This window comes from Lutra lutra, chromosome 4, assembly GCF_902655055.1.
Source record: "Lutra lutra chromosome 4, mLutLut1.2, whole genome shotgun sequence".
Taxonomy (NCBI): Eukaryota; Metazoa; Chordata; class Mammalia; order Carnivora; family Mustelidae; genus Lutra; species Lutra lutra.
Window position 1 is genome coordinate 182,732,860 of NC_062281.1, and position 24,833 is coordinate 182,757,692.

A 24,833-nucleotide genomic window follows, 5' to 3' on the forward strand; every position below is an offset into this window, starting at 1 on the left:
TTTGGTGCATATTTGAGTGGTATTGTTTTAAAATCCATTCATTGCCTGCTTATTATTGCTATTGCATAGTGATGTAAAAAATGTGTGTCTGCTGGGCTAATACGGCTAAAGGGATGTGGAGCTCTTTATTCACGGTTCTAAGATTCCATTATGGAGTTAGAATGGCATTGAGGACAGGTCAGATGCATAAGAGTATATTTGGCAAATCAAACAAGTGGTAATCAGCATAATTCGAATAATGTTATATCTCAAAATTTCTCTAATAAATACTTAGAGTGATTACTTTTCAGTTTTGGCAAATAGGTAGGCATCTTTTCTCTTTACATCTGAGCTTAATAGTGGATATAGGAAATTAATACAGTATTTATTTTGTCTTTATTAAGTTAAAAAGAGTAGAGTCAGATGTGTAGCTGCCCAAGTAATTTTATGTCTCTCAATGATGAACCAGTGATGATGACAGAGCTTAAAATATTTTTGTTTTGAAGAGAAAATACTAGTCCTTTTTGAAGCATAGAGGGTAACTTTTTCAGAACGAGATCTACCTCTTTTTAAGATTTCCAGCAGCTGCTTATCCAATCCCTATGTATATTATTCTCCTCTTTAAAGCAACAAGGTTTCTTATTTCTCTTGGTATCTAAGTCTTCTCTCTTGGGTACTTACGGTAGTGCTAATTTGAGACTGTTTAGAGGGTGGGTTTTACATACCCTAAATTGAGTTATCCTCTAGAAGATATTCTTTGTTGTCTCCCTACCTTACTGGTTTCTGACTTAACCCAGTTACTAGTTGATTTCTCCCTGAGCTACTTCACTTTGTTTCGTCTGCCGTCACAATACATGCCTATACAAAGCCAGATAGCTCCAATTAACAAGGCAGATTGAGTGAGATTTTTAAAATATCTCCTTTAGAGACTTACTGTTCACTGAGAATATTTGCTTTGCTAACCATAAAACAACAACAGCACAATTAACATAAATGATAACAGGATTTTTCAAAGCAAGTGCTCTGATGTCCTGGTGAATATCCTGGAAAGAATTCCTTCATTTGTCCCTACTTCATAGGATCTGATAGCTTTTCTTGTGCCGTTCTGCTGGTCCTTGAGTGTCTGTTGAGCCGGTCTACTTATTATGTCTAGCCTCTCCTTGGAAATTTTAGGCCTAATCACTCCCAGGAATAAGTCCAGAGAAGCTACCGTAGTTCGGATTGGACTTCACTGCTTCAGAAAGCCAGTGTTCGCCATTTCAGCTGACATAACTTTTCAGTCTGAGTTTTTACTTTCAGGGCACTGAGTGTTCTGAAACTTGTGTTAAGCTTTCCTTTGCTTCTTCATGCAGATCAACCAACCCAAATTGCCAATGCGAACTCTGGACCCTCGGATTTTGCCTCGAGGACCAGACTTTACTCCAGCCTTTGCAGATTTTGGAAGGCAAACCCCTGGTGGAAGAGGCGTACCTGTAAGTGCAAGTTCCCTACAACCCAATTAGTTAGAAACTGTTAGAGACTTCATGACAACTTGTCTGATGGCAAGAGAGCGGCATTTTTTCGTTGATTCCTCTAACCAAGAAGACGTAGAAGAGGTGAAGACTGTCTTTTTTCCCAACTAATATTAAAGCAAATAAAGAATACACTGAGTTGTTTTTACCTGAGAGAAACTGGTCTGCATTAATTTGGTCTTGATTTTTTTCCATATTTTTTTCAATTGAACTGCAGATGGGTTAAAAATAGAGCTAACCTTAAATAGGATTCCTGCTTTATTTTGAGGTGTCCTGATGTAGTTGAGATCTCTGATGACATTCAGCTAATGGTCATCTCTTTGTCTTTGTTTCTACAGATTTGCAAAGTGCAGAGCAGGCATGGATTGCCAATTCTGGAACAGAGCAAAGCCCCAGCTTGTACTCCACTGGCGATGTCGCACCCACCCCTGAAGAGCCTGCCTCTAGGGGTGCGCTGAATCCTTTTTTTTTTTTTTTAACAATAGTCTCTGGTGTTATGATATTTTCTGTTTTGTTTTTCTCACTTACTGTAGGTTGTGAAGTCACTATACGAACACATGACATGTACAAAAGAGTGCAGTGTTGGTATACTGCAGGTTGCCCTTACACCCCCATTGGCAGGCTCTTCAGCGGTAGAAGTGACGTCACCAGTGGAGTTATGCTGGGGCACTGCGCTGTGCAAGATGTGGCAGGCTGTGCCTACTCCCTGCTTTGTAGACTTGCAGAAAGCATGGGGGAAGGTTGCCAGTGATGTGAATACCTGTTTTTCCCAAATTGGAGTGGTACAGAGAGCACTTAATTTAAACTTCTGGAGGAGCTTGGAGTTTGATGTACTTTTGCAAATCTACTTTATTTTGTTTGTAAAAATACTTTTATTTAAGGTGACACTTTTTATTTTTCCCATCACCTTTTTATTTCTGGAGTGGCAACTTTTGTAACCTGCTTTGGAATAAGACTGTACACATCAGGAAACAAATGTCACTTTGTAGATATTTGAATTATTTGTTGTTTGCCTGCAGCCAAATACTAATTAAAAATACTTCAGTGCCTATAGTGCGTTGAAGGCTTTGTAAAACCTACAGAAAATCTCCTTAATTTGAAGCATGTTATTTATTGAGCATTACCATCTTAACAATATCTCTGTGTGTGATTTTCTATTCTCACCCAGGTTGGAAATTTAATCTTTATTTTCTGTATACTAAATTAAAATTTTTCTCAAGTTTTAATTATCTCACCAGAAAGTCTTAGAAAGCAGCTTTTTAGAAACCATTTGATACCTTATTTTTCAGCATTATTTCCCTTTTTGGTAGTGTAAAGTTGTGTTTCTATTAGTGTTTGTTTTTGTTTTTGTTTCGGTTTTGATATATATCTTTGCTTTGCCAAACACTGGAAATAATGTTGATGCCATTTTGATTAGTTTCAGGTTAACAGCATCTGTCATTATCATATTGCTCTGTTTTATTCATATGTCACTCACAGAAGGTATGATTTGACGTGTCTCATCTTCCATTGTACACTGCCACTTTACATCACTAGCTTGCTATTGTTTAATAACTAGGTATAGCAAAAAGGAAGTGCTATGGACTGAGAATAAGCTATGTCTCTTTTAAAATATTGAAATTAGAAAATGAATTTTAAAATGATCACAATGTGTGTTTGCCCACTAATCTACCTGCTTACATATGTAAATGAGTTATTTGGTACCAAGAAATATGATTGGAAATGAGCCATTATGAGGAATTTGTAATGTCTCCAAAAGGGTTAGCTCTAGTTATTTCACTTTCTTTAAATAGCTCTGTCAGGTGACACAAGCTAATTTTTAAGTAAAATTGTGACCTGTCAGAGTAATACTGATATGTTAAGCCTAATGCAAGTATTTATTCTTCCAGCATCTCCCACAGTTAACAAACTTGCTACACTTAATTTGTCCTGCTTATGTTGGTATGTTGTTGTGGATTCAAATGGGAATTTCATAGGATATAGCTATGTAACCAGTAAAGGAACAGTTAATAATGCTGTTTGGAAAAAAAGAAGCAGTTTTACTCTTCATCGTTTTTTGGTACCAGCCTCCCAGTTAGCTGATAAATGATTACCATCCAAAGATCTTAAGATCTGCTAGACTTAATTCTTCATGGTGTGGCTTTAAGTAACTATGACTCCTACTATAAACTTCTCTGCAAAAGACTTATTACAAGTGGGTAGCGATTGTTTTAACATGTCATATGCAGTTACGCAACATTTTCAAACATAAAGGTCTTTTGATGGATAGTAATGTATAGATCTGTTGGAAGCACTCAGGCAGTATCCTCTCTCTACCTTTTTAAAAAGTCGAATTACTTAGCAAGTGTGATGTTAATTTTTTTTTTATTTTTTAAAGATTTATTTATTTATTTGACAAAGAGAGGGAGACAGTGAGAGAGGGAACACAAGCTGGGGGGAGTGGGAGAGGGAGAAGCAGGCTTCCTGCTGACCAAGGAGCCCAATGCCTGGCTTGATACCAGGACTCTGAGGTCATGACCTGAGCCCAAGGCAGATGCTTATGGACTGAGACACCCAGGTGCCCCTGTGATGTTAATTTAAATGGTAATCTGGGCAGACATCACAGAAAGTGCCCCAAGAGACATGTATTGAAAGACAGTGGACCGAGACTAGTCATTTACCATTCATATTTATTTCAGTTAGCTTTGAGGTTAGCTGAGCTTTTTTTTTTTTTTTTTAAATATTTAATTAATTTATTTATTTGACAGAGAGAGGTGGAGAGAGGAAGCACAAGCAAGGGGAGCTGTAGGCGAGGGAGAGGAAGAAGCAGGCTCCTCACTGAGCAGGGAGCCCTATGCGGGGCTCAATCCCCAGAACCTGAGATCATGAACTGAGCCGAAGCCAGACACTTAACCAACTGAGCCACCCAGGCACCCCTGGCTGAGCTATTATAAAAATTCTATGGGCATAGAGGTTTCCTGAGCTTATATCATCCTTCCCTTTCTCCATAAATGAACACTTGGCTGTTTCTCTTTAAAACATGGTAGGATGATTATTGGTCCTGTTTGGGTAAGTTTAATGTTATAGTCTATGAGATAAGAGCAATGTATATTGATCTCTAAAACAGAGATGGGTATGGCTTTTTATTTAATACATTTAAGAAAAATATATGAGAGAAGGTATAAAAAAATTAAAACTCAGTTCACCTGGGGAAAAAATGCATCTCACTAGTTAATCAATGCCAAAAAGATTTTTTTTAAAGATTTTATTCATTTATTTGACTGAGTGAGAGAGCATAAGCAGGAGGAACAGTAGAGGGAGAGGAAGAAGCAGCCTCCCCGCTGAGCATGGAGCCTAATGCAGGGCTTGATCCCAGGACTCTGGGATCATGGCTTGAGCCAAAGAGAGATGCTTAACCATCTGACCCACCCAGGCACCCCAATCAATGCCAAATGTTGATGTTTCATTTGACTTGTCACATTTTTGGACCCTGAGCACATTATACCTTAAAATTCTTCTGCCAGCCAGGGAGTTCCTCTTCCAATCAGGATTGTCTCTCCTTTAAGCAAGGAGACCAGGCTCAGGCTCATTTTTATATATGTACACTTCATAACTCTTTAATTTCATGTGTTTAGTAAAGAAATCATTCATTATATATGGTGCATCTTTCGAAGGATACTGTAAATTTGATAGTTTGTATTAAGCTTTCCACATGCTCACACACACACCAAAGGACATGAAATATTTAAGGTTAATATATCAATATAGATAGCACTTTTTTATATAAAAGTGTTTTTTTTTTTTTTAATTTACTTGTTGACAGAGAGAGACACAGCAGGAGAGGGAACAGAAGCAGAGGAAGTGCGAGAGGGAGAAAGAGGCTTCCCCGCTGAGCAGGGAGCCTGATGCGGGGCTCAATTCCAGGACAATGGGATCATGACCTGAGCCGAACGACTGAGCCACCCAGGCGCCCCTAGATAACACTTCTTTAAAAAGTTCTTTTTCTTCTTTTGTATTGATGATAACTTACCTAGTTTTTAAGGTCCTTTTATATGTCTTATATCCCTGATCCTCATAATATAACTTCCATGGGTAGGACTGGCATTTAATGTATGAGAAAGCCTACGTGCAACAAAGTTCAGAGACCTGCTCACAGTAACTTTGCTTATAAGTAGCAGAATTGAACAGTCCTTTTGTCTTCTAATCTGCCTCTTTTTCTGCTGCACCATAGTCTTTCCAGGCACTGATGTTCCACATAATGATTTCATTTTCAGAGTATAAGCATGAGTACATTAGAGATTAATTTATTAAGTGTGTTAAGCATTTATAAGTATAATAGATCTGTTGAAGACTCAGTATTTCTCGGTTAAATATTTGTGAACGATATCTTTGTTATTATATGCAGTGAACCAAATAATTTTCAAGGTTGTCTTGGCAGCTTGCACGTAGGTTATAATACCAATTTTTTTATCTGGGACTAATAGTTTATGTTATCTTTTTAACACTTACTTTCCTTTGAAACATTGTTACCTATTTAGTAATATTTCTCACATCTTATGCAGTTCATTTGAAATCCATATATATTTGTCTTAGAGCTGGTAAAGAGATTTGGCATAAGTCGTATTTACTTCCTACATTCAAATCTCACTGCATAGTCATTGATGTTTCCAGTAAGTACGTTCAGGGAATGGAAATTTCATACTTCATTCAAACATGATTAAAGTTATATCCCCAAGTTGGGGCGCCTGGGTGGTGCAGTCATTAAGTGTCTGCCTTCAGCTCGGGTCATGATCCCAGGGTCCTGGGATCGAGCCCCACATCGAGCCACACATCAGGCTCTCTGCTCCACGGGAAGCCTGCTTCTCCCTCTTCCACTCCCCCTGCTTGTGTTCTCTCTTGCTATGTCTCTGTCTGTCAAATAAAGAAATAAAATCTTTAAAAAACATTGTATCCCCAAATTATGATTACTATGCCTCTTATCTGATTTTGACATAATTACCTTTCATTACACCCACTAATCTTTGTTCTTGACAAATTTTTATGTGCAAATGCATGGATTAATTTAAATGTCCTATGGTATAAGTTATATATAATTTATTTGAACTTATCCAAGCACTGAAAAGATTTTAACCCACACTAGTTACCCATTCTTGTTTACACTAGAATACAACCTGAATTACAAAAATCAGATAACATTTGGTGTGCTGCATTCTCTTATCAGAATTGTTTTGGGGGCACCTGGGTGACTGACTTGGTTTAGCAACTGCCTTCGACTCAGGTCCTGATCCCAGAGTCCTGAGACAGAGTTCCTCGTCGGGCTCCCAGCTCTGTAAGGAGTCTGCTTCTCCCTCTGACCTCCTCCCCTCTCATGCTCTCTCTCTCGTATTCTGTCTCTCAAATAAATTAATTAAATCTAAAAAAAAATAATAAATCTTTATTTCTGTTTAAAAAGAGAGAAAAAGAATTGTCTGGGCTATTATATCAAAGTTTCAGTTATAAACAAATGTTTTTATAATAAGACTGTCCAGTTTAGCACCTGCTCCCTGTTGGTACTTTTCTAGTGTGATCCCTCTTCAGGTCCTTTTTAGTTAAACTATGTGTGGTACCTCAGGTTTTTTAATGTGTACCAAATACTCTGAGATTGTATCATTCATTCTGAGTACTTAGCTCAGATATATTTGACAAGATTAGTGTGTATTGCCCAGGAAGGCTATCTTTTGATCCTGATACATGCTTGATACTGCTATGACTGATCAGGGCAGATGGTGAAGTATAATTCTGAGAATGAGTGTTGTTTAAAGGCTTTCAGTCTTGCCAGTTTCAGCCTCAGACCCTGTATTTCTTAGAACCTGTTTTTTAATATAAAGCATTGAAATTTAAGTTTCTGCTTCCTTCTCTGAATCTTCATATAAATTCAGAAGGGCAGTATTAGGGCACTAACAGAGATATGATTCTGATCTATATGTCTTGTGTGACTTCTTTTCCTTCCCTCTTAAAGTTTAATTACAGTATTTATTCAGGATTTAGAAAATGATATAACGAGCGCTCCTGGGAGACTCAGTTAAGCATCTGACTCTTGGCATATGTCATATGCGTATGACATATGCATATGTCAGTATGCAGTAGGTCTGGGAGGAACAAAACTTAAATCAACCCAAATGTTTAATCTTGAAAAGTTATTTCCTGGCATTTGAGATAGCAACTGTTAGTGATATTTTAATACACAGAATGCAAGTTTTGCTTCATTATCTCTAACAGTAATTAGTCTTAATCTGATGACCATTGTGACAGGCCAGCAAGTGTTTTTAACAGAGTGAGTATAGTGGGACTCTAGCAGGAACTAAGAACTGACAAAGAGAAGACATTTTTTTCAGGGAACAATTTAGTTAAATCTCATTTAATGATTTAAGAAAGACTTACTTTAGTATTTCTGGCCCAGGAAGTTTACAGGGATCCATTAAAATCTGTACTAAGGCTGGATGTCTATGCTATAAAGAATTTTTGTGATAAAATTGTATTTGCATTTCACACTGGCAGTATAGAAACCTAGTTTTTGAAGCAGCTTTGTAACTGTGATGATTACTGCCTGTGAATTTGTATAATTATTCAAGTGAGCAGTGCAAAGTCACACAGCTAGTGAAAAATAAAGCTTCAGTTTGGGGTATTCTTTTTTGTTAAGAATAATAGCAGTATCAAACAATTTTCCATCACATTATCTAATTTAGGACTTCAGGGTTAGAAACTGTAGTAGTGGAGAACATTACACTGATGGTATTCTGAGGTTGTCCTCCTCTTCTCCCCCAGAAAGATCACATCAAATTGAGTGCTTAATATCCATCTTTGTATGTAAGAAATGTTCAGTGTGATCATCAGATTTGACTTGGGAAGCACAGCAGAGGCAGTAAATTTTACGTACACTCTGTAGATATAATAAAGAATATTCTTGTCCTAGTTGTTGAATGTTGGACCACGAAGATCTCAACCTGGCCAGAGAAGAGAGCCAAGGAAGATTATCACAGTCTCTGTGAAAGAAGATGTGCACCTGAAAAAGGCAGAGAATGCCTGGAAGCCCAGCCAAAAACGAGACAGCCAAGCTGAGGATCCCGAAAACATCAAAACTCAGGTGAGAACAGAAGCACATTCTCACATTGTTTTGGAATTACAGTGCTGTTGTTTTAATGTGCTTTGATTTGTTATTTTATCCTATTAGTATACTAGAGATTTTAGTTCATGATTTTTGTACATTTTTTGTTTTTTAAAAGCATTATTCTAAAATCTTTAGCATAATGGGTGCCAAGTACCTACTATTTTCTTGTTTGGTTGTCAAAATAACTACTGTATCTAGAGGGTTTATATGTCATAGACTTTGATCATTTAGGCTTAGATCAATGCTTGCTTTTCTTAAAAATGTGTTTTTAGATTCTTAGTACCCTATGCTAGTCCAGTTAGCATATTGGTTTATGTCTCCTTGTCAGGCCTTCATTTCTGTATTAAGTTAGAATTTAGAAACCAATCTTGTTTTGGAATAAAATTGAATTCTTTGCATCTTTCTATGCATATCTGCCTGCAGAACTCCTTAGGATAAATTGAATAAATTCCTTTAATCCAAAAAAAATTTTTGTGTCAAATTATGTAGTCTTCATTCATCATTTGCTGTACACACAGTGCTATTTCCTATACTTGGGTTACCTCTACTATCTTTTTTGGATTTTTTGCTTCTAGGCACCAAGACTAGAGTCTCCTCTTGAATTTGCACCTCTATCAGAGTTTGCCGTCACAGATCATATGTGACTTGTCAGTGTCTCATTCCTTAAATATCTTTCCTCTCATTGTGAATAGTTTAATATAGCAGTGAAAAGCTTCAGCTCTAGAGACAGGCAAGTCCTATTAGGCAAGTTCTTAATCTCAACTGTAAAATGAAGATACTAATATTACCTACCTTTACCTACCTTATGGGGCTATTTTGAAGATTGAGTAAAGTCATATAAAGCAGTTGGCATGGTTCCTGGAACCCGGGTACTCAGTATGATGATGATCTGGGTCAGATGTGTGCCTTATACATCTAGATCTTAATTCAACACCAACATAGAACCACAAACATAGTAGATAGTATACTTGATAAACAAATAAACTAACCAACAAAGTTGTTCATACAAATCAAGACCAAGATGAACTTATTCATCACAAAGCCATGCTGTCAGACCTCAACTGGCTGCTTGTCTTTGTTCATCTTTTTAGTGATTTCCTCAGCCATTTGTCCCTAAGTACATCCTCCTCCAGAGTCACTGAAATCAAGTATCTAATTTCTTTTCAATGTATCTCAACCGTATTTTAGAAATACCTTCTGTATCTCTCCTTCCAATCCTTCTGAGAAGTGCTGCTTGATAAGGGGCCTAAATGACTTACAAGGATAGGTAAAATTCCTGCTGAATCTTTATCACTAAGGCAGAGAGGTCTTGTTTTAGTAGTTAAGGCACTTGTAGTCGTGCCTCATTTCATTAGATTATTGCAGCAGCTATGAAGGAGGGAATAGATATTTTCCTTCTTTTATATATGAGAAAATTGAAGTATCGAGAAATTAAGTTGCCCTCGGTATTGTGGAATGGTCCATTCGTTGCACCTTGTAGTCTGCCTGTTTACTTTATAACAAAGTTCTCCCTATTACTGGTTAAGTTTTATTTCAGAAACCTAATTTTGTTTTGAGGAATCATTCATTAATTGGCTAAGTTTTCTTTAGTGAAAAGATAAAGCAAACCCAGTGGAGAATTAATAGGCTTCTTTTTCAGGGAGAGTACAATCCTCTTGTTATTGATACTTTTTCTTCTGAGTATGGTGCATCTTTGCTCCATTCCTTCTCTTTTTTGGTGTTTTCATTCTTCTGTTTTGCATAGGTCTACATCACGCTGACCTAGTGTTCCTGCTAATTCTCTTTCTTTACTTTTTTTGTCAACAAGTGGTTTTATTGTTGCCACTCGACTTCTAAAAAACTCTTTCATTCTGAATTCATTCCTACTGCTGTATTTTAACAACACTATGAATAATACCAATGACCTTATTTTTCCTATATCATAAGATTTCATCTTCTCCTTGAGGCAGTTCTAAGAGTCATTGCCTCATGATTTGTCTAGACTTCAACCACATATACTACGGTGTATGTGGTCCCCTGCTTATGTCTCTCTTCTCTTCTCTTGCTATAGCATTCCTGCTGCTTCTGCCTGACTCTTCTACCTGAAGGACTGATTTTTAGATCTCTACCCTAGCTTTTAACCTATCTTTAATGACCTCATTTTCAAATAAAAAAATAAATACCTCATTTTCTCTCAACAACTCACACACTAGCCCTCTGCTATTTCCTTGTTGTTCTCTATTCCCAAAATAGAAAACCCTCACTAATAACTCCTTCCTAAAATGTTTTCCCTTTCTAAAATGTCTTCTTCCGGGTCGCCTGGGTGGCTCAGTGGGTTAAGCCTCTGCCTTCCACTCGGGTCATGATCTCAGGGTCCTGGGATCGAGTCCCATATGGGGCTCTCTGCTCAGCAAGGAGCCTGCTTCCCCCTCTCTCTCTGCCTGCCTCTCTGCCTACTTGTGATCTCTCTTTGTCAAATAAATAAATAAAATCTTAAAAAATAAAAATTAAAAATAAATAAATAAATAAATGAAATGTCTTCTTCCCTTTCTTTTTTACTTGTTAGTTGTTTTCTTTGTTGGTGGTGGTTTTTTAAAGATTTTACTTATTTGTTTGAGAGACAGAGAGCACAAGTGGAGGGGTAGAGGAGGAGGGAGAGGATCAAGCAGACTCCCCACTGAGCAGGAAACCCCCATGCAGGGCTCGATCCCAGGACCCTGACATCATGACCTGGGGACCCTTAAGTCAGACACTTAATTGACTGAGCATGCAGGTACCCCTAGTTGTTTATTTCTTTTTTTAATTTTAGTTTTTATTTGAGTATAGTTGATACACAGTCACTTAGCCAGCTCTTTTTGTCCCTCATAACCTGGCCCAATTCTCATTTGCTGGCTAACCCATTGCCTCTGACCTCTCTAATACATAAACTGCTCCCTTCTGTGCCTCCTAATTCACCTGGTGTCTGCTCATCACCTCACTTACAATTATCTTGTCTTTGCAGCTGAAGTCAGTGGTCTGGAAGGCAGCAACTGTGTGTGACACTTTATTTGTACCTGATACAGAATTTGTTGGGCCTCAAGTAGATGTGAATTAATGATTTTCAATAAAGTTATTGTTTGATGCCGATTTCTTTTTTTCATTGATGTATAATTGACATAACATGTTAGTTTCAGTTTATATACTGTAATGATTTAATGTTTATGTATATCAAAATGGCCACCATAATTAGTCCAGTTAACATCTGTTATCATGCAGTTACAAATTCTTTTTTCTTGCAATGAAAACCTTTAAGAGCTACTGTCTTATCGACTTTTGATGCAATATGCAATACAGTATTAACTGTAGTCACCTTGCTGTTCATTACTTTAATAAATTACTTTTTTATCCTAGTTTTTAAGCTCGGATTATCATCTGAAATATTTGAGATATCTGAAGGTTGTGGTTTTTTTCCTTCTTCCTCCCTCCCTCCATCTGTCTTTATTCTTCCTTTCCCTTCTCTCCTTCTTTCTTTCTTCCTAGAGAAGGAGAGAAAGAGAGCGCAGGTGCATTTTCAGAGGGAGAGGGAGAGAGAAACTCAAGTTAGACTCCCCGCTGAGTGTAGAGCCCAACATGAAGCTCCCTCCCAGGACCCTGAGGTCATGACAAGAGCTGGCTGCTTAGTAACTGAGCCACCCATGCACCCCCAAGGTTGTTTTTTCATCCCTCTTGATATAAAGCACAGATTGTTTTAGATCTCACCAATACTATCAATTGATCAAGGCAATTGAGAGAAGTTTGGTGACTTTGCCCACCCCTAAGAAACTTAATTTTTTTTTAAATAAAAGCAGTGCTAACTCATTGCTGAAGAAACCTGACTACATAATTTTTTAAAGATTTAAATGGATTTATTTACTATCTCCTTCCTAGAGAAAACTATTAACATATTGACATGTATTCTAAAAATCCTTATATTCAGATACTAATTTTTTAGGGATCAAATAAAACATTTTATAGGCCTTTTCAGTTATATCATGGTTTCATGGATTTTTGTAACTTCATATTTTACTGAGACATAATTTACATTTAGTAAGCTTTACTATTTGGTGTATAAATCTGCAACTCTTGAACACACATAGGCGTGTAACAACCACCACAATCAAGATATGGTATGTTTTTATCAGACCCCAGAAATTTCCTTGTGCTACTTTATATCCATCTTCTCCCTGCATGCCCACCTCTAGCAGTCACTAATCTGTTTGTCCCAATAGCACTGCTTTTCCCAAAATACCAAATAAATGGAATCATTTTGAATGTAGCTTCTTTCACTTGGCACATTCCATTTGTAGTCTTGTATGACTCATTACTTTTTTATTACCTGTTAGTATTGCATTGTTCCGGATACACCATAGAAGTTTATCCATTCACAGGGGAAACAGTTTTCAGGTTTTGGCAATTATGAATAAAAGTGCTGTAATCATTGTATAGGATTTGTGTAAATGTAAGGTTTTGTCTCTTGAGATAAAATTGTAGCTATGACATCTGTGAATTACCTAGTAAGTATAGGTTTGACTTTATCAGAAAATGCCAAACTGTTGGCCAGGGTGGACAGTTTTGCGTTTCCGGCAGCGAGGCACAAGAATCCCGGTTATTCCACTTCTTTGTCAGCACTTGTTACTTCGTGCTTTACAGATTTAACCGTTCTAATGCATATGTGTGGTAGCATCTCATTGTTTTAATTTGTGTTTCCAAATGAATAATATATTCAATAAACAAATCTTTTCTTGTGCTTATTTGCCATTCTTGTATCTTTGGTAAAATTTCTCTTTTACCCTGTTTCATTGGCTGGTGGTTCGATTTTTGAGAGTTCTGTATATATTCTGGATACAAATCTCTTATCAGATGTGTGTTTTGCAAAACTTTTCTTCCAGTCCGTGGTTTGTCTTCTCGTTCTCTTAAGAGTATTTTTGCAGAAATGATGTTTTCAACTTCGATCATGTTGAATTTATCAACTTTTGCATTTATAGGTTTGCGCTTTTGTCATATCTAAAAAATCTTTGCATAACGCAAGAATATAAAAATTTTCTCCTTTCATATCTTCTAAAGGTTTACAGTTTTAGGTTTTACAAATCTGTTTGTGATTCAGTTTTAATTAATTTATTTCATGGAGGATATGGATCAAGGTTCTTTTTTTCTTTTCTTTTTCTTATGTATAGCCAGTTGTTCCAGCACCATTTGTTGGAAGGATTATCCTTTTTCTCAGGTGCCTGGGTGACTCAGTTGGTTAAGCGTCTGTCTTCAGTTCAGGTCATGATCTCAGGGTCCTGGGATGGAGCCCTGTGTCAGGCTCTTCCCTACAGCTTGTGTTCTCTCTCTTTTGCTCTGCTTTTCACTCCCTCTCAAATAAATAAAAGCTTTTTTAAAAAAATCATTTTTCCGGGGCGCCTGGGTGGCTCAGTGGGTTAAAGCCTCTGCTTTCGGCTCAGGTCATGATCCCAGGGTCCTGGGATCGAGCCCCGCATCGGGCTCTCTGCTCGGCAGGGAGCCTGCTTCCTCCTCTCTCTCTCTGCCTGCCTCTCTGCCTACTTGTGATCTCTGTCTGTCAAATGAAATGAATAAAATCTTTAAAAAAAAAATCATTTTTCCATTCAGTTTTCTTTGTACCTTTGTTGAAAATTGGTTCATCATATATGTGTGAATCTAGTTCTAGACTTATATTCTGTCCCAGTGATCTATGTGTCAGTCCCCTGGCCAATATCACAGTGTCTTTGTAGAGTAAATATTGAAAATAGGTTGTATGAGTCCTCCAACTTTGTTATTTTTCAAAATCACTTAGGCTGTTCTTGCTTTTTTCCCCCCTTGTCTTTTCACATAAATTGTTGAATCAGCTTCTTGATTTTTGTCTAAAAGCTCCAAAACCCTACTAGGATTTTTATTTTATTTTATTTATTTTATTTTATTTTTATTTTTTGGTGGGGCTCAATCCCAGGACCCTGGGATCATGACCTGAGCCGAAGGCAGAGGCTTTAACCCACTGAGCCACCCAGGCGCCCCTAGGATTTTTAGTTTGATTGTTTTAAATCTATAGATCAGTTTAGAGAAAATTGACAGCTTAATAATAATGAATCTTCTAATACAGGCACATGATATAGGTCTCTTTATTTAGGTCTTCCTTTTTTTCTTTCATTAGTGATTTATGGTTTTTATCATATAGCTCTTGTAGACCTTTTGTTAGATTCTTAACTAAGTATTTCATGGTTTTTAGTGCTATTGTAAATAGTACTTTTAAAATATGTAATTTCTAGTTTGTTCCTAATATATAGAAATAAAATTGATACTTGTATGTTGACTTATATTCTGCAATGTTGTTAGACTTATTTATTAGTTCTAGTATCTCTTTGTGGATTCCTTATGATTTTCTACATAATCCTATCATTTACGAATAGAGAGTTTTATTTCTTCCTTTACCATCTATACAGGTTGTAGTTCTTTTTCTTTGCTTTTTTGCACTGACTGGGACCTCCAGTATGGCTTTGAATAGGATGGTAAGAATGGACATTCTTGCCTTGTTCCTATTCTTAGAGGGAAATTACCATTAAGTAGAGTTATATATGCTTTTTTTCCTAGTTGAGGAAGTTCTCTTCTGTTTTTAATTTGATGAGTTTAAAATACCTCCTGCTACCTCCTACCTATTATATCATAATTTAGACAGATTTTCTATTTTAGGACATTTAAGTTATTTGCTATAAAGGGGTAGTGATGAAAGTTATTGTGGCTAAAATCTTTTGTACCTATCCTTAAATATGAATAAGTTTCTAAAAGTCTAATAGTTGTTTTGAAAGATTCATCATAAAGGTGCCTCGGTGGCTCAGTGGGTTAAGCCTCTGCCTTCAGCTCAGGTCATGATCTCAGGTTCCTGGGATGGAGTCCCTCATCAGGCTCCCTGCTTAGCAGAGTCTGCTTCTCCCTCTTGCTCTACCCCTGGCTCCTCCCTGCTCATTCTCTCTTGTTCTCTCTCTCTCAAATAAAAATAAAAAATAAAAATCTTAAAAACAAAAAAAAACAAAAGATACATCATAGTTTTAAAGCTTTCAGTACACCTTGCCAGATTGCCTTGAGAAATGTACCAGATGATACTCTTGCCAGTGAATATACCTAGTTCCTAGAATTCTCATCAGTTATGGAAAAGAAGTGATATAATGGTTTGATGTTTGTTAAAATAGATTTAATTATTTCTGTTATGAGTTCACAATCCTTGTTAATTTGGGAAGTTGAACTAACAAATTATAAACAAAATATTAATCCTTACAGAAAGAATCATCCTGTCACAGTCACTATAACACTGTTTTCTTTTTTTGTGGCCCCTCTAGGAACTTTTTAGAAAAGTTCGAAGTATCTTAAATAAACTGACACCACAGATGTTCAACCAACTGATGAAGCAAGTGTCAGGACTTACTGTTGACACAGAGGAGCGGCTGAAGGGAGTCATTGACCTGGTCTTTGAGAAGGCTATCGATGAGCCCAGTTTCTCTGTGGCTTATGCAAACATGTGTCGATGTCTAGTAACGGTAAGAAGAGAGGAAGGAGTAAAACCAGAAATCTCCAAGAGGTATATTCTCCCCTCACTACACATTCTTCCCAGAAGTGTTATTGGGGCAACATAAAGGGGAGAATATATTTTTAGCACTTTTTAATATATTATTCTCAATGTATAAAAAGAATCTTGTTTTATTAAAATATATCCTCACCTCTGGAGGGGATATGGAAATAGACTGACTGAAATAGGCCTGATATGTTCCCACCCAGCGTGAGCAATACTGAATAAGTTTTAAATTAGTAATGTGAAATTATTGGCCTGAGCAACCTACCTCTCCTGTTGTCTCTTATAAAGTGAATGCTCACATTCACATTTATTTCAAAACTGAAAATATATTGGTTCTAATTTGAGCCTCAGTGAAATGAAAAGATAGTTATGGTCATAAAAGTTTCAAAAGTGATCATTTCATCTCTTAGAAATTATTAGATTTCTTTCTCTTTACATTGTCCACAGCCATTTAATCTCTACAGCCTGTCAAATCTAGGGCAAGACAGAATGGGAGACCAAAGAACTTCTGGTTAGTGTTCATTGTCCTCTGTTCTGCAGTCAGAACACTACCATGTACCATCTGTGTTTTCTCTGCCTGTTACTGTTACCCAGGTACTTGTGTCAGAAACGTGTGTCCTTTAACATTTGGGGTTTTTTTCTTATCACAATTCATTGTCATTTGCCTTGTTATAAAAGTGCAGAATTCTGTCATTCTCCCAGTATTTTTGAGTTCCTGTGTCAAAGATAGGTAAGTCTGTTGTGACCTGGAAAGTTTACTTCTTCTGTCTTTAAGGAATTTAAAATTCGTATTGGAAAAACAAACAAACCCAAAACTTAGCATTTAACAAAATGATCACTTAGAGCATATTCTGTGAAATTGCAATATGTTGATGCTTGAATGGATGTTCTAGACCTAAAAACCAAGTAGAACAAAAAAGAAATGACTGTGTTATTGGTAGAGTGACAGACTGCTTCTGTAAAGCAGGTGGCGTTCAGGGTGGGCCGGAGAGGGTTGGCGGTTGTGGGGGGGAACAAGAGTAGAGCAGCAAAAGCTCATGTCTGAGGCAGCGCATGCAGCACATTAGTCATAGATACGAGCCTCTCGTCTCACAGTTCTGGCTTTAAATTCTAACTTTAAAATTTTAAGTTCCTACTCTGCAAGCTGCTAACTCAATAATAAACTTCATAATAAATTATAATGAATTGTTATGAACTTTGTAACTTCATAAAATTACATTACCTCATTTTTTAATCATAAAATAAGATTAAGTCACACAATTTGAGGCTATTACAGTAACATTAATTTACTAATAATATAATTTAATGAGATTGTTTATGTAAAGTTCCTAGCTCAGTATTTGACCTGTATCATCCGTAAATAATTCAGAATTATATTGGTGGTGGAAAAGATTGCAAAGGTCTTGAAATGCTGGCTGAATGAGGACGATTGTGATAACAGAAACTATCTATTTAGCTCCTACTAGGTTGCATTACGGGTAGATGCTTTACATATATTCTTGTTAATAGCTATTATAACCCTGGAAGTTTAGTATTATTAACCCCACTTTACTGAACAAGAAACTGAAACTTTAAAAAGGGTAAGTAACTTGCTTAAGATCACATAACTAGTAAGTGGCAATGCTAGATTCCAAGTCTAGGATTCTTAAGCCACTTGCCATATTTCTTTCTAATGTACCATACCGTAGGTATCTGAAGGCAGACTAATTTTCCATCTCATGCTTCTCATTTTCCTTGTGGCAGGTGGCAACCATGCCATCTTGTAGCCACTCATTAGAACTAAGACTAGATCTCAGATCTACTGGCATATACTTTAGTGCTTTTTACTAATTTTAGATTTAATCCTACAGGCAGTGAAGGATTATTAATTTTTTTGTTTGTTTGTTTTTAAGATTTTGTTTATTTGAGAGAGAGAGCACAAGAGAGTGGGGGGAGGGGCAGAGGGAGAGAGAGAATCTCATGCAGACTCCCTATAAAGACGGGAGCCACATGTGGAGCTCGATCCCACAACTCTAAGAACACAACCTGAGCCAAAATCAAGAGTCACTTAAGGACATTTAACCAACTGAACCACGCAGGTGCCCATGTTAATGTTTTTTAATAGAAGAGTGTCTTTGATGAAAATGGCCTTTGGAAAGGCAATAATAGAAGGTAGATTAAAATACAATTATAGATAAACCAACCACTTATGTGAATTTTGTTATGATTCAGCCCTTTTTATTTATTTATTTATTTATTTATTTATTTATTTATTTTTTAAGATTTTATTTATTTGAGAGAGAGAGAGAGAGATCACAAGCAGGCAGAGAGGCAGGCAGAGGGAGAGGAGGAAGCAGGCTCCCCGCTGAGCAGAGAGCCCGATGCGGGGCTCGATCCAGGACCCTGGGATCATGACCTGAGCCGAAGGCGGAGGCTTTAACCCACTGAGCCACCCAGGCGCCCCAGATTCATCCCTTTTTAAATGAGATTGATTAAACTTTACTAGCTTATTTTAAATTACAGATAACCTTTTGGAGTAAGTGCAGCAGAGCAAGGGGTATTCCGAGAGAAAGCTGCTGCTGTTCTTTCAGCCCCTCCGGTTACACCTCCCTTTGGGAAATTTAACAAGATATTCAGTGTTATTCATGATTAGGGAAATAACAAACCGTAGTTCTATAGAAGTCACACTTGTTAGAGTAGGGAAAAAATGAAATCATTTTAATACAGTCACTTTGATGAGTAATTAAACAATAACGTTGAAGATGTTCATATACTATTCCTCAGGAATTTTACTTCTTGATATATACCCCACAGAAATTACCTGATGAATACAAGGAATCATTTTTTTTTAAAGTTTTTAGTTATTTATTTGAGAGAGAGACAGTGAGAGAGAGCATGAGCGAGGAGAAGGTCAGAGGGAGAAGCAGACTCCCCGTGGAGCTGGGAGCCCGATGCGGGACTCGATCCCGGGACTCCAGGATCATGACCTGAGCCCAAGGCAGTTGTCCAACCATCTGAGCCACCCAGGCGTCCCACAAGGAATCATTTTTAAGAATGTTTATTTTTTGTATTGGTTTTAATAGTGAATAATAGGAAACAAATGAGATAAGCCTAAAGAAGACAATAGGTATACCACAATTTATTTGGTCATTGGATTTGAATAGTAATATATATACAGCAGTTAAAATTAATGAAGTAATACTAAATGTGTTAGAGTTAATCAACCTCAAAAATAGTACTGAATAACAGTATAACATCATTTAATAATATGCAAAATAAAATTATTGTTTATACTAAATATACATATAATAAAATTAGACCAATTGGAAATACTAAACATCAGATTCAAGGTAAGAGATAAAAAGTCTTTAGATTAAGGACAAGTACACAGGAGTAAGTATTAGAGCTTCTAGTTTTGACAAGTTAGGTGATCCAGACCACCCATTCCATGGATAACAATTAGAAAAATTGGCTACAATAATCTTTAAAATCTTGAATGTATCAGAGAGCTAAAAGACAGTAAAGAATTACTAAGGTTAAGATCTTTGAAAAGGTAGAAATCCAAAGACAAGTGACACATTTAGTAAAACTTCCCCCTAGAACAGGCAACTAAAACGTCTTGAAAAACTTGTTTTTCAAAAATCCATTGGACTAAGGGATAGAATTTGGGAACAGTGTTTACCAAAAGAATGGTGGAAGAGGCTCTGGAGCTTGACTCATATTTTAGGTTGAGATCCCAAAGGACTGCATGCTTGAAACATGGACGAATCGGAAATTGACCTGCTCTCACAGGGACTGGGTGTAGCTCAACATCAGATAATCTCAATCCTTGAACTTGGATTGCAGTGATTTCCGAATATGTTAGTGCCTGCTAGGTGCCTGGAAGAAGCAAGCACAAATTCTTTTTAAAGCTATCATTTTTTTTAAACTGTCATATTAGTCTTCAGATTATTTCTGAATGATTTTTCAAATAAAATGTGCAGCACATAGTTAGAAACAGTAAGTCACACAAGGGAGAAAGATCACCATGAATGGGAAACAGCAATAAGCAAATTTCCCACAGGCACTCCAGATATTGGCTTTTATCAGGCACAAACATCATATAACTGTTTTATGTTCAAGGTAATAAAGAGTAGCTGAAATTTTTAACAGAGAAAGAAAAAGTATCAAAAGAATGAAATAGAAATCCTAGAACTTAATATATAATAAAATTCAGAACTTAATGGATTGGCTTAATAGCCAATTAGATACAGATGAAATAAAGAATTAGGAAGTAGAAGATGTGTCTGCAGAATCCATAAGAAGCAGATAGACCAAAAAATAAAGATACAAAAGGGAGGGTAAATAATGAGGAAGATTCCATATGGTCAAACTTTGCTTTAATTGGAGTCCCAAGAGGAGAGAGGAGGAAGTGGGAAGAAAGCGATGCTTGAAGAGAGTGGCTGAGAAATTTTTCATAAGTACTAAGATGTTAAAACCATAGGCTGAGAAGAGTAAATGAAACAAGATGGGATTGGGAGGGAGACAAACCATAAGTGACTTAATCTCACAAAACAAACAGAGGGTTGATGGGGGGAGGGGAGTTGGGGGGGGTGGAGTTATGGACATTGGGGAGGGTATGTGCTATGGTGAGTGCTGTGAAGTGTGTAAACCTGGCGATTCACAGACCTGTACCCCTGGGGATAAAAATATATGTTTATAAAAAAAAGAAAAAAAAGATTATGGAGGAATTAAAGAGATCTCTAATTCTTAAAAAAAAAAAACTGAATCGTACATTTTAAGTAGGTAAATTATATGGAATATGAATTATACCTCAATAAAGCTGTAATTTTTTAGTTTAAAAAAAAAAAACATAGGCTGAAACAATTTCCTACAAATCCCAGTCATAAATAATAGTAAAAAAAAGTGAAAATGAAGGAAAATGTTTAGACTGGTGATATAGTAAAGGCTTACATTTAAAAAATAGAAAGAAACCAGGATGGGGAGGAGATATTAAAAAGAACAATAATTTGTTAGTAGATTTCTTAGGACCCAAATGTCACTGTGTACAAAAAAAAGATTAATAAACTGAACTACATTAAAATTCGCATATTTTTCCTCAAAAGATGTCATTAAGGGAGTAAAAATGCACATCGTGTATTAGGAAAAGATAATTGCAACACAAAATCCAATGAAGAGTCTATATCAGATTTTTTGTCAAGCTAAAAGAAATCGAGAATAACTCAGTGCTTTAAACAGACAATAAACTTACACCTACAATTCACCAAAGAGGTCATCCAAATGACCAACAAAATGTTGACATTAACCAGCTAGGTATAAAACTTTACATTAACTCCAGACTGCTTAACTTACCAGGATTTGACAAGTATGTGAAGCGAGAACTCAAGCATTGCTAGTGGGAAGATAAAGTGGTGAGAGCCACTTTGGAGACAAGCTTAGCTATAAAAGCTAAAGTTGGGGGTGCCTGGGTGGCTCAGTTAGATAAACATCTGAGTCTTGATCTCTACTCAGGTCCTGATCTCAGGGTCATTAGTTTGGGCCCTGCACTGGGCTCCACACTGGTCATGGAACCTACTTAAAAAAAAAAAGAAGGAAAGAAAGAAAAGAAGGCTGAAATTATTTTTTGCTATAATAAGCATTTCCATTCTTAAGTGTGTACCCAACTGATAAACCTACATTTCTTACATACCAGGCAACATATGCAAAAATGTTAGTAGCATTTTTTGTAACAGATGAATAAATAAAAATATTGTAAAAACAAGCAAACAAACAAAACCAACACCCCAAAAAAGACTTTGAGCATAAAATAAACTCAAGTTGTTATTCTTCTGTTCATGCATTACCCACTTACAACATATGTCTGAGAGTTTGTGTTGTGTCAGGAACCATTCTAGGCATTGGGAATTTATTTAGCAGTGAAAAAAACAAAACAATAAAAAAGCAGAAAAAGTACCAGCCCTTAGGAGTTTACATTCTCATGGGGTTCATGAGATATGGATTTTGATTTGAATTATGATCAAACAAGAGCCCAGCAGTTTGAAATTGCCAACAATCCAACTAAAATTTTTATTTAACTTAACTCCAAATTTAGATACAGGACAACATTCTCTCTTGTCCAGTCTACTCTGTTAGCCATCCAATTTGATTGTCATCCTCCTAAGAGAAGTACTGAATTCTAGTTAAATGCTTTGCATTTTATAAAGGGGGGCTTTGTTTGTACTTTTTATCTGTGCTGTGGCAGGCATGCATGCCTCATCTATAAAGGGAGGAACTAAAGGCAGATTTTTGAGCATTCTGTGTCCTGTTATGCCATATCCAGAGGTTTCATTGTTGCCATTCCTCAAGTGCTTTAAGTGTAAACCATGCAAAGAATGGGAGGGTTGAGTACAGGAAAAGACATTGAAAGAATGAAGGAGACACACTTAATCTCATCAGAAATAAAGCCTAGGGGGTGCCTGGGGGGCTCAATGGGTTAAGCTTCTGCCTTCTGCTCAGGTCATGATCTCGGGGTCCTGGGCAGGAGCCCTGCATTGGGCGCTCTGCTCGGCAAGGAGCCTGCTTACTCTCACCCCCCACCGCCTCTCTGCCTACTTGTGATCTCTGTCTGTCAAATGAATAAATAAAAGTAAAAAAAAAAAGAAAAAAGAAAAAAGAAAGAAAGCCTAGAAGTATAGGGGCGCCTGGGTGGCTGAGTCAATTAGGCACCTGCCTTCAGCTCGGGTCATGATCCTAGGATCCTGAGATTGAGTGCCCCCCCGCCCCCCGCATCGGGCTCCCTGCTTGGTGGGAAGCCTGCTTCTCCCTCTCCCCACTCCCCTTGCTTGTGTTCCCTCTCTTGCTGTGTCTCTGTCAGAAAAATAACTCTTTAAAAAAAGAAGAAGAAAAAGAAGCTTTAAAGTACAGACCAGGAAAGTCAGCTTTGGGCAACAGCAAGTGGCTAGAGTCAACTGGAAAAGGAGGGATGTTCAACTCACCTGATGAAATATGCAAAATACTTTAAAGAAACATTGAGGAGAAATGACTTACCCTATCATAACTCCATTTTGAATCTTGTGGGCATCTCTCAGAACTCCATACCGCTTCAGATGTGTCTAACCAGAGATACAGTTGAATTCATGTGTTTGTAATACATTCAGAGTATGTGTGTTCATTCAGTTTTAATAGGTAATTTTGCTAAGGTCAGGACATAACTACTGACAGTAGTATTTCACCATGGACTCAGGAGTGACTGATTTATTACTGTTCACTTCACGTGTTAGAGGTAGCTTGGAGGTGCCACTTCATTACACCAGTCATTCCAAATACTTTACCTCATACTGGAACATGCTTCAGGAGCAAAATGGCCATGGGTTCCCACTAGCACTGCTTATGTTCTGAGACAGCTTGGAAAATCGGGAGCACGCTAAGCATGGTCAGGGCTGGTCCTTTCATAGTCTCATCTCTTATTTGACTACCATAATTAACATGTAGCTGGCAGCCCTTGCTCTTTTTAGGAATAAGAAGGATTTACTCTCAACACTAGCAAATATATCAGCAGTACAGGCCTTTTTGCTTAAAGAAAATGACTACCTACTGCTGACAACATTCATATCCAAGATTGCTGGGTGACTGATATGTGGACAGATCTCATCCCAATATGAGATGATACACGGTGTGATTAGTTTACGGTGTAATATGTTACACTGTTAGTTTACAGTTGTGCAAAAATGAAAAGCCAGCTTCTCTCCAGTGTATCTAGCTTACCAAACAGCCTTACTGAACTATTCCTCCTAACTCCCTTACTTCCTGGGAAACTATCTCAGACAACCCATTTATTTTTAATATTTTATTTATTCATTTGACAGAACCCGATGTAGGGCTCGATCCCAGGACCCTGAGATCATGACCTGAGCTGAAAGCAGAGGCTTAACCCACTGAGCCACCCAGGGGCCCCCAGACAACCCATTTAAAACATGTCTTAGTTTTGATTGTGGACTACTGCTTAAAGAAAATTAAAGTTGTCACTGTAGCATATCACTTTTTTTTTTTCTCTTTTCCATGATCACACTTGCAAATATCTACCTTGTTCATTGTTACAGATTGTATGTTTTTGTCCCCCACCCGCAGTTCATATGTTGAAGCCCTAACCCTTTGTCTGCTGGCATCAATAAGTGGGGCCTTTGAAAGGTAATTAGGTTAGATGAGGTCCTAATGGTGTAGTCTCCATGGTGAGATCAGTGCCTTTATAAGAGGAAGAGACTCAAGAGCTTCTTCTGACCACCACTTGAGGATACAGGAGAAAGCCATAAGTCAGGAAAAGGGTGGCCATCAAGAACTCAATCTGCTGACACCTTAGTCTTGGACTGAGAGACTGGGAGAAATAAATGTCTGTTGTTTAAGCCACAATTTTATGGTAGTATAGCAGCCCTTGCAGACCAAGACATCCACTCATCATGTCTCTTCTAACTAAACAATTTCACTGGGTCTCCTGAGCAGTCAATGTCCAGCAGACAACACAGGCTGACTTACTGATGTCATAATCCTGTTGAATTTATCATCTCAGGAACAAAAATATTACCATGCATCACCATTCTCAGAGAGTATGTTCTCACTGGCCTATTTCCATATTTCCACTACCCTGTTCATCATCCCAAGAACATTAAAACCATGTTCCAAAACAAGTCCTTAGGAGGTTGTGTAG

The 24,833-nt window shown here is 37.2% G+C and overlaps 1 protein-coding gene across 18 annotated transcripts in view; it reads left to right on the top strand.

Moving 5' to 3' along the window:
- The window catches only part of EIF4G3 (eukaryotic translation initiation factor 4 gamma 3), a 343,477-nt gene that overhangs the window by 262,517 nt on the left and 56,127 nt on the right, over positions 1–24,833 (top strand). For 13 of the 18 annotated variants that reach the window (XM_047728162.1, XM_047728168.1, XM_047728163.1 and 10 more), the window contains 4 exons: positions 1,332–1,451; positions 1,829–1,939; positions 8,422–8,592; positions 15,942–16,139. In XM_047728162.1, the coding sequence (XP_047584118.1) occupies positions 1,332–1,451; positions 1,829–1,939; positions 8,422–8,592; positions 15,942–16,139 (600 nt within the window). The remainder of the gene's footprint in view (positions 1–1,331; positions 1,452–1,828; positions 1,940–8,421; positions 8,593–15,941; positions 16,140–24,833) is intronic. The other 5 variants (XM_047728169.1, XM_047728170.1, XM_047728173.1 and 2 more) reach the window with 1 other exon arrangement.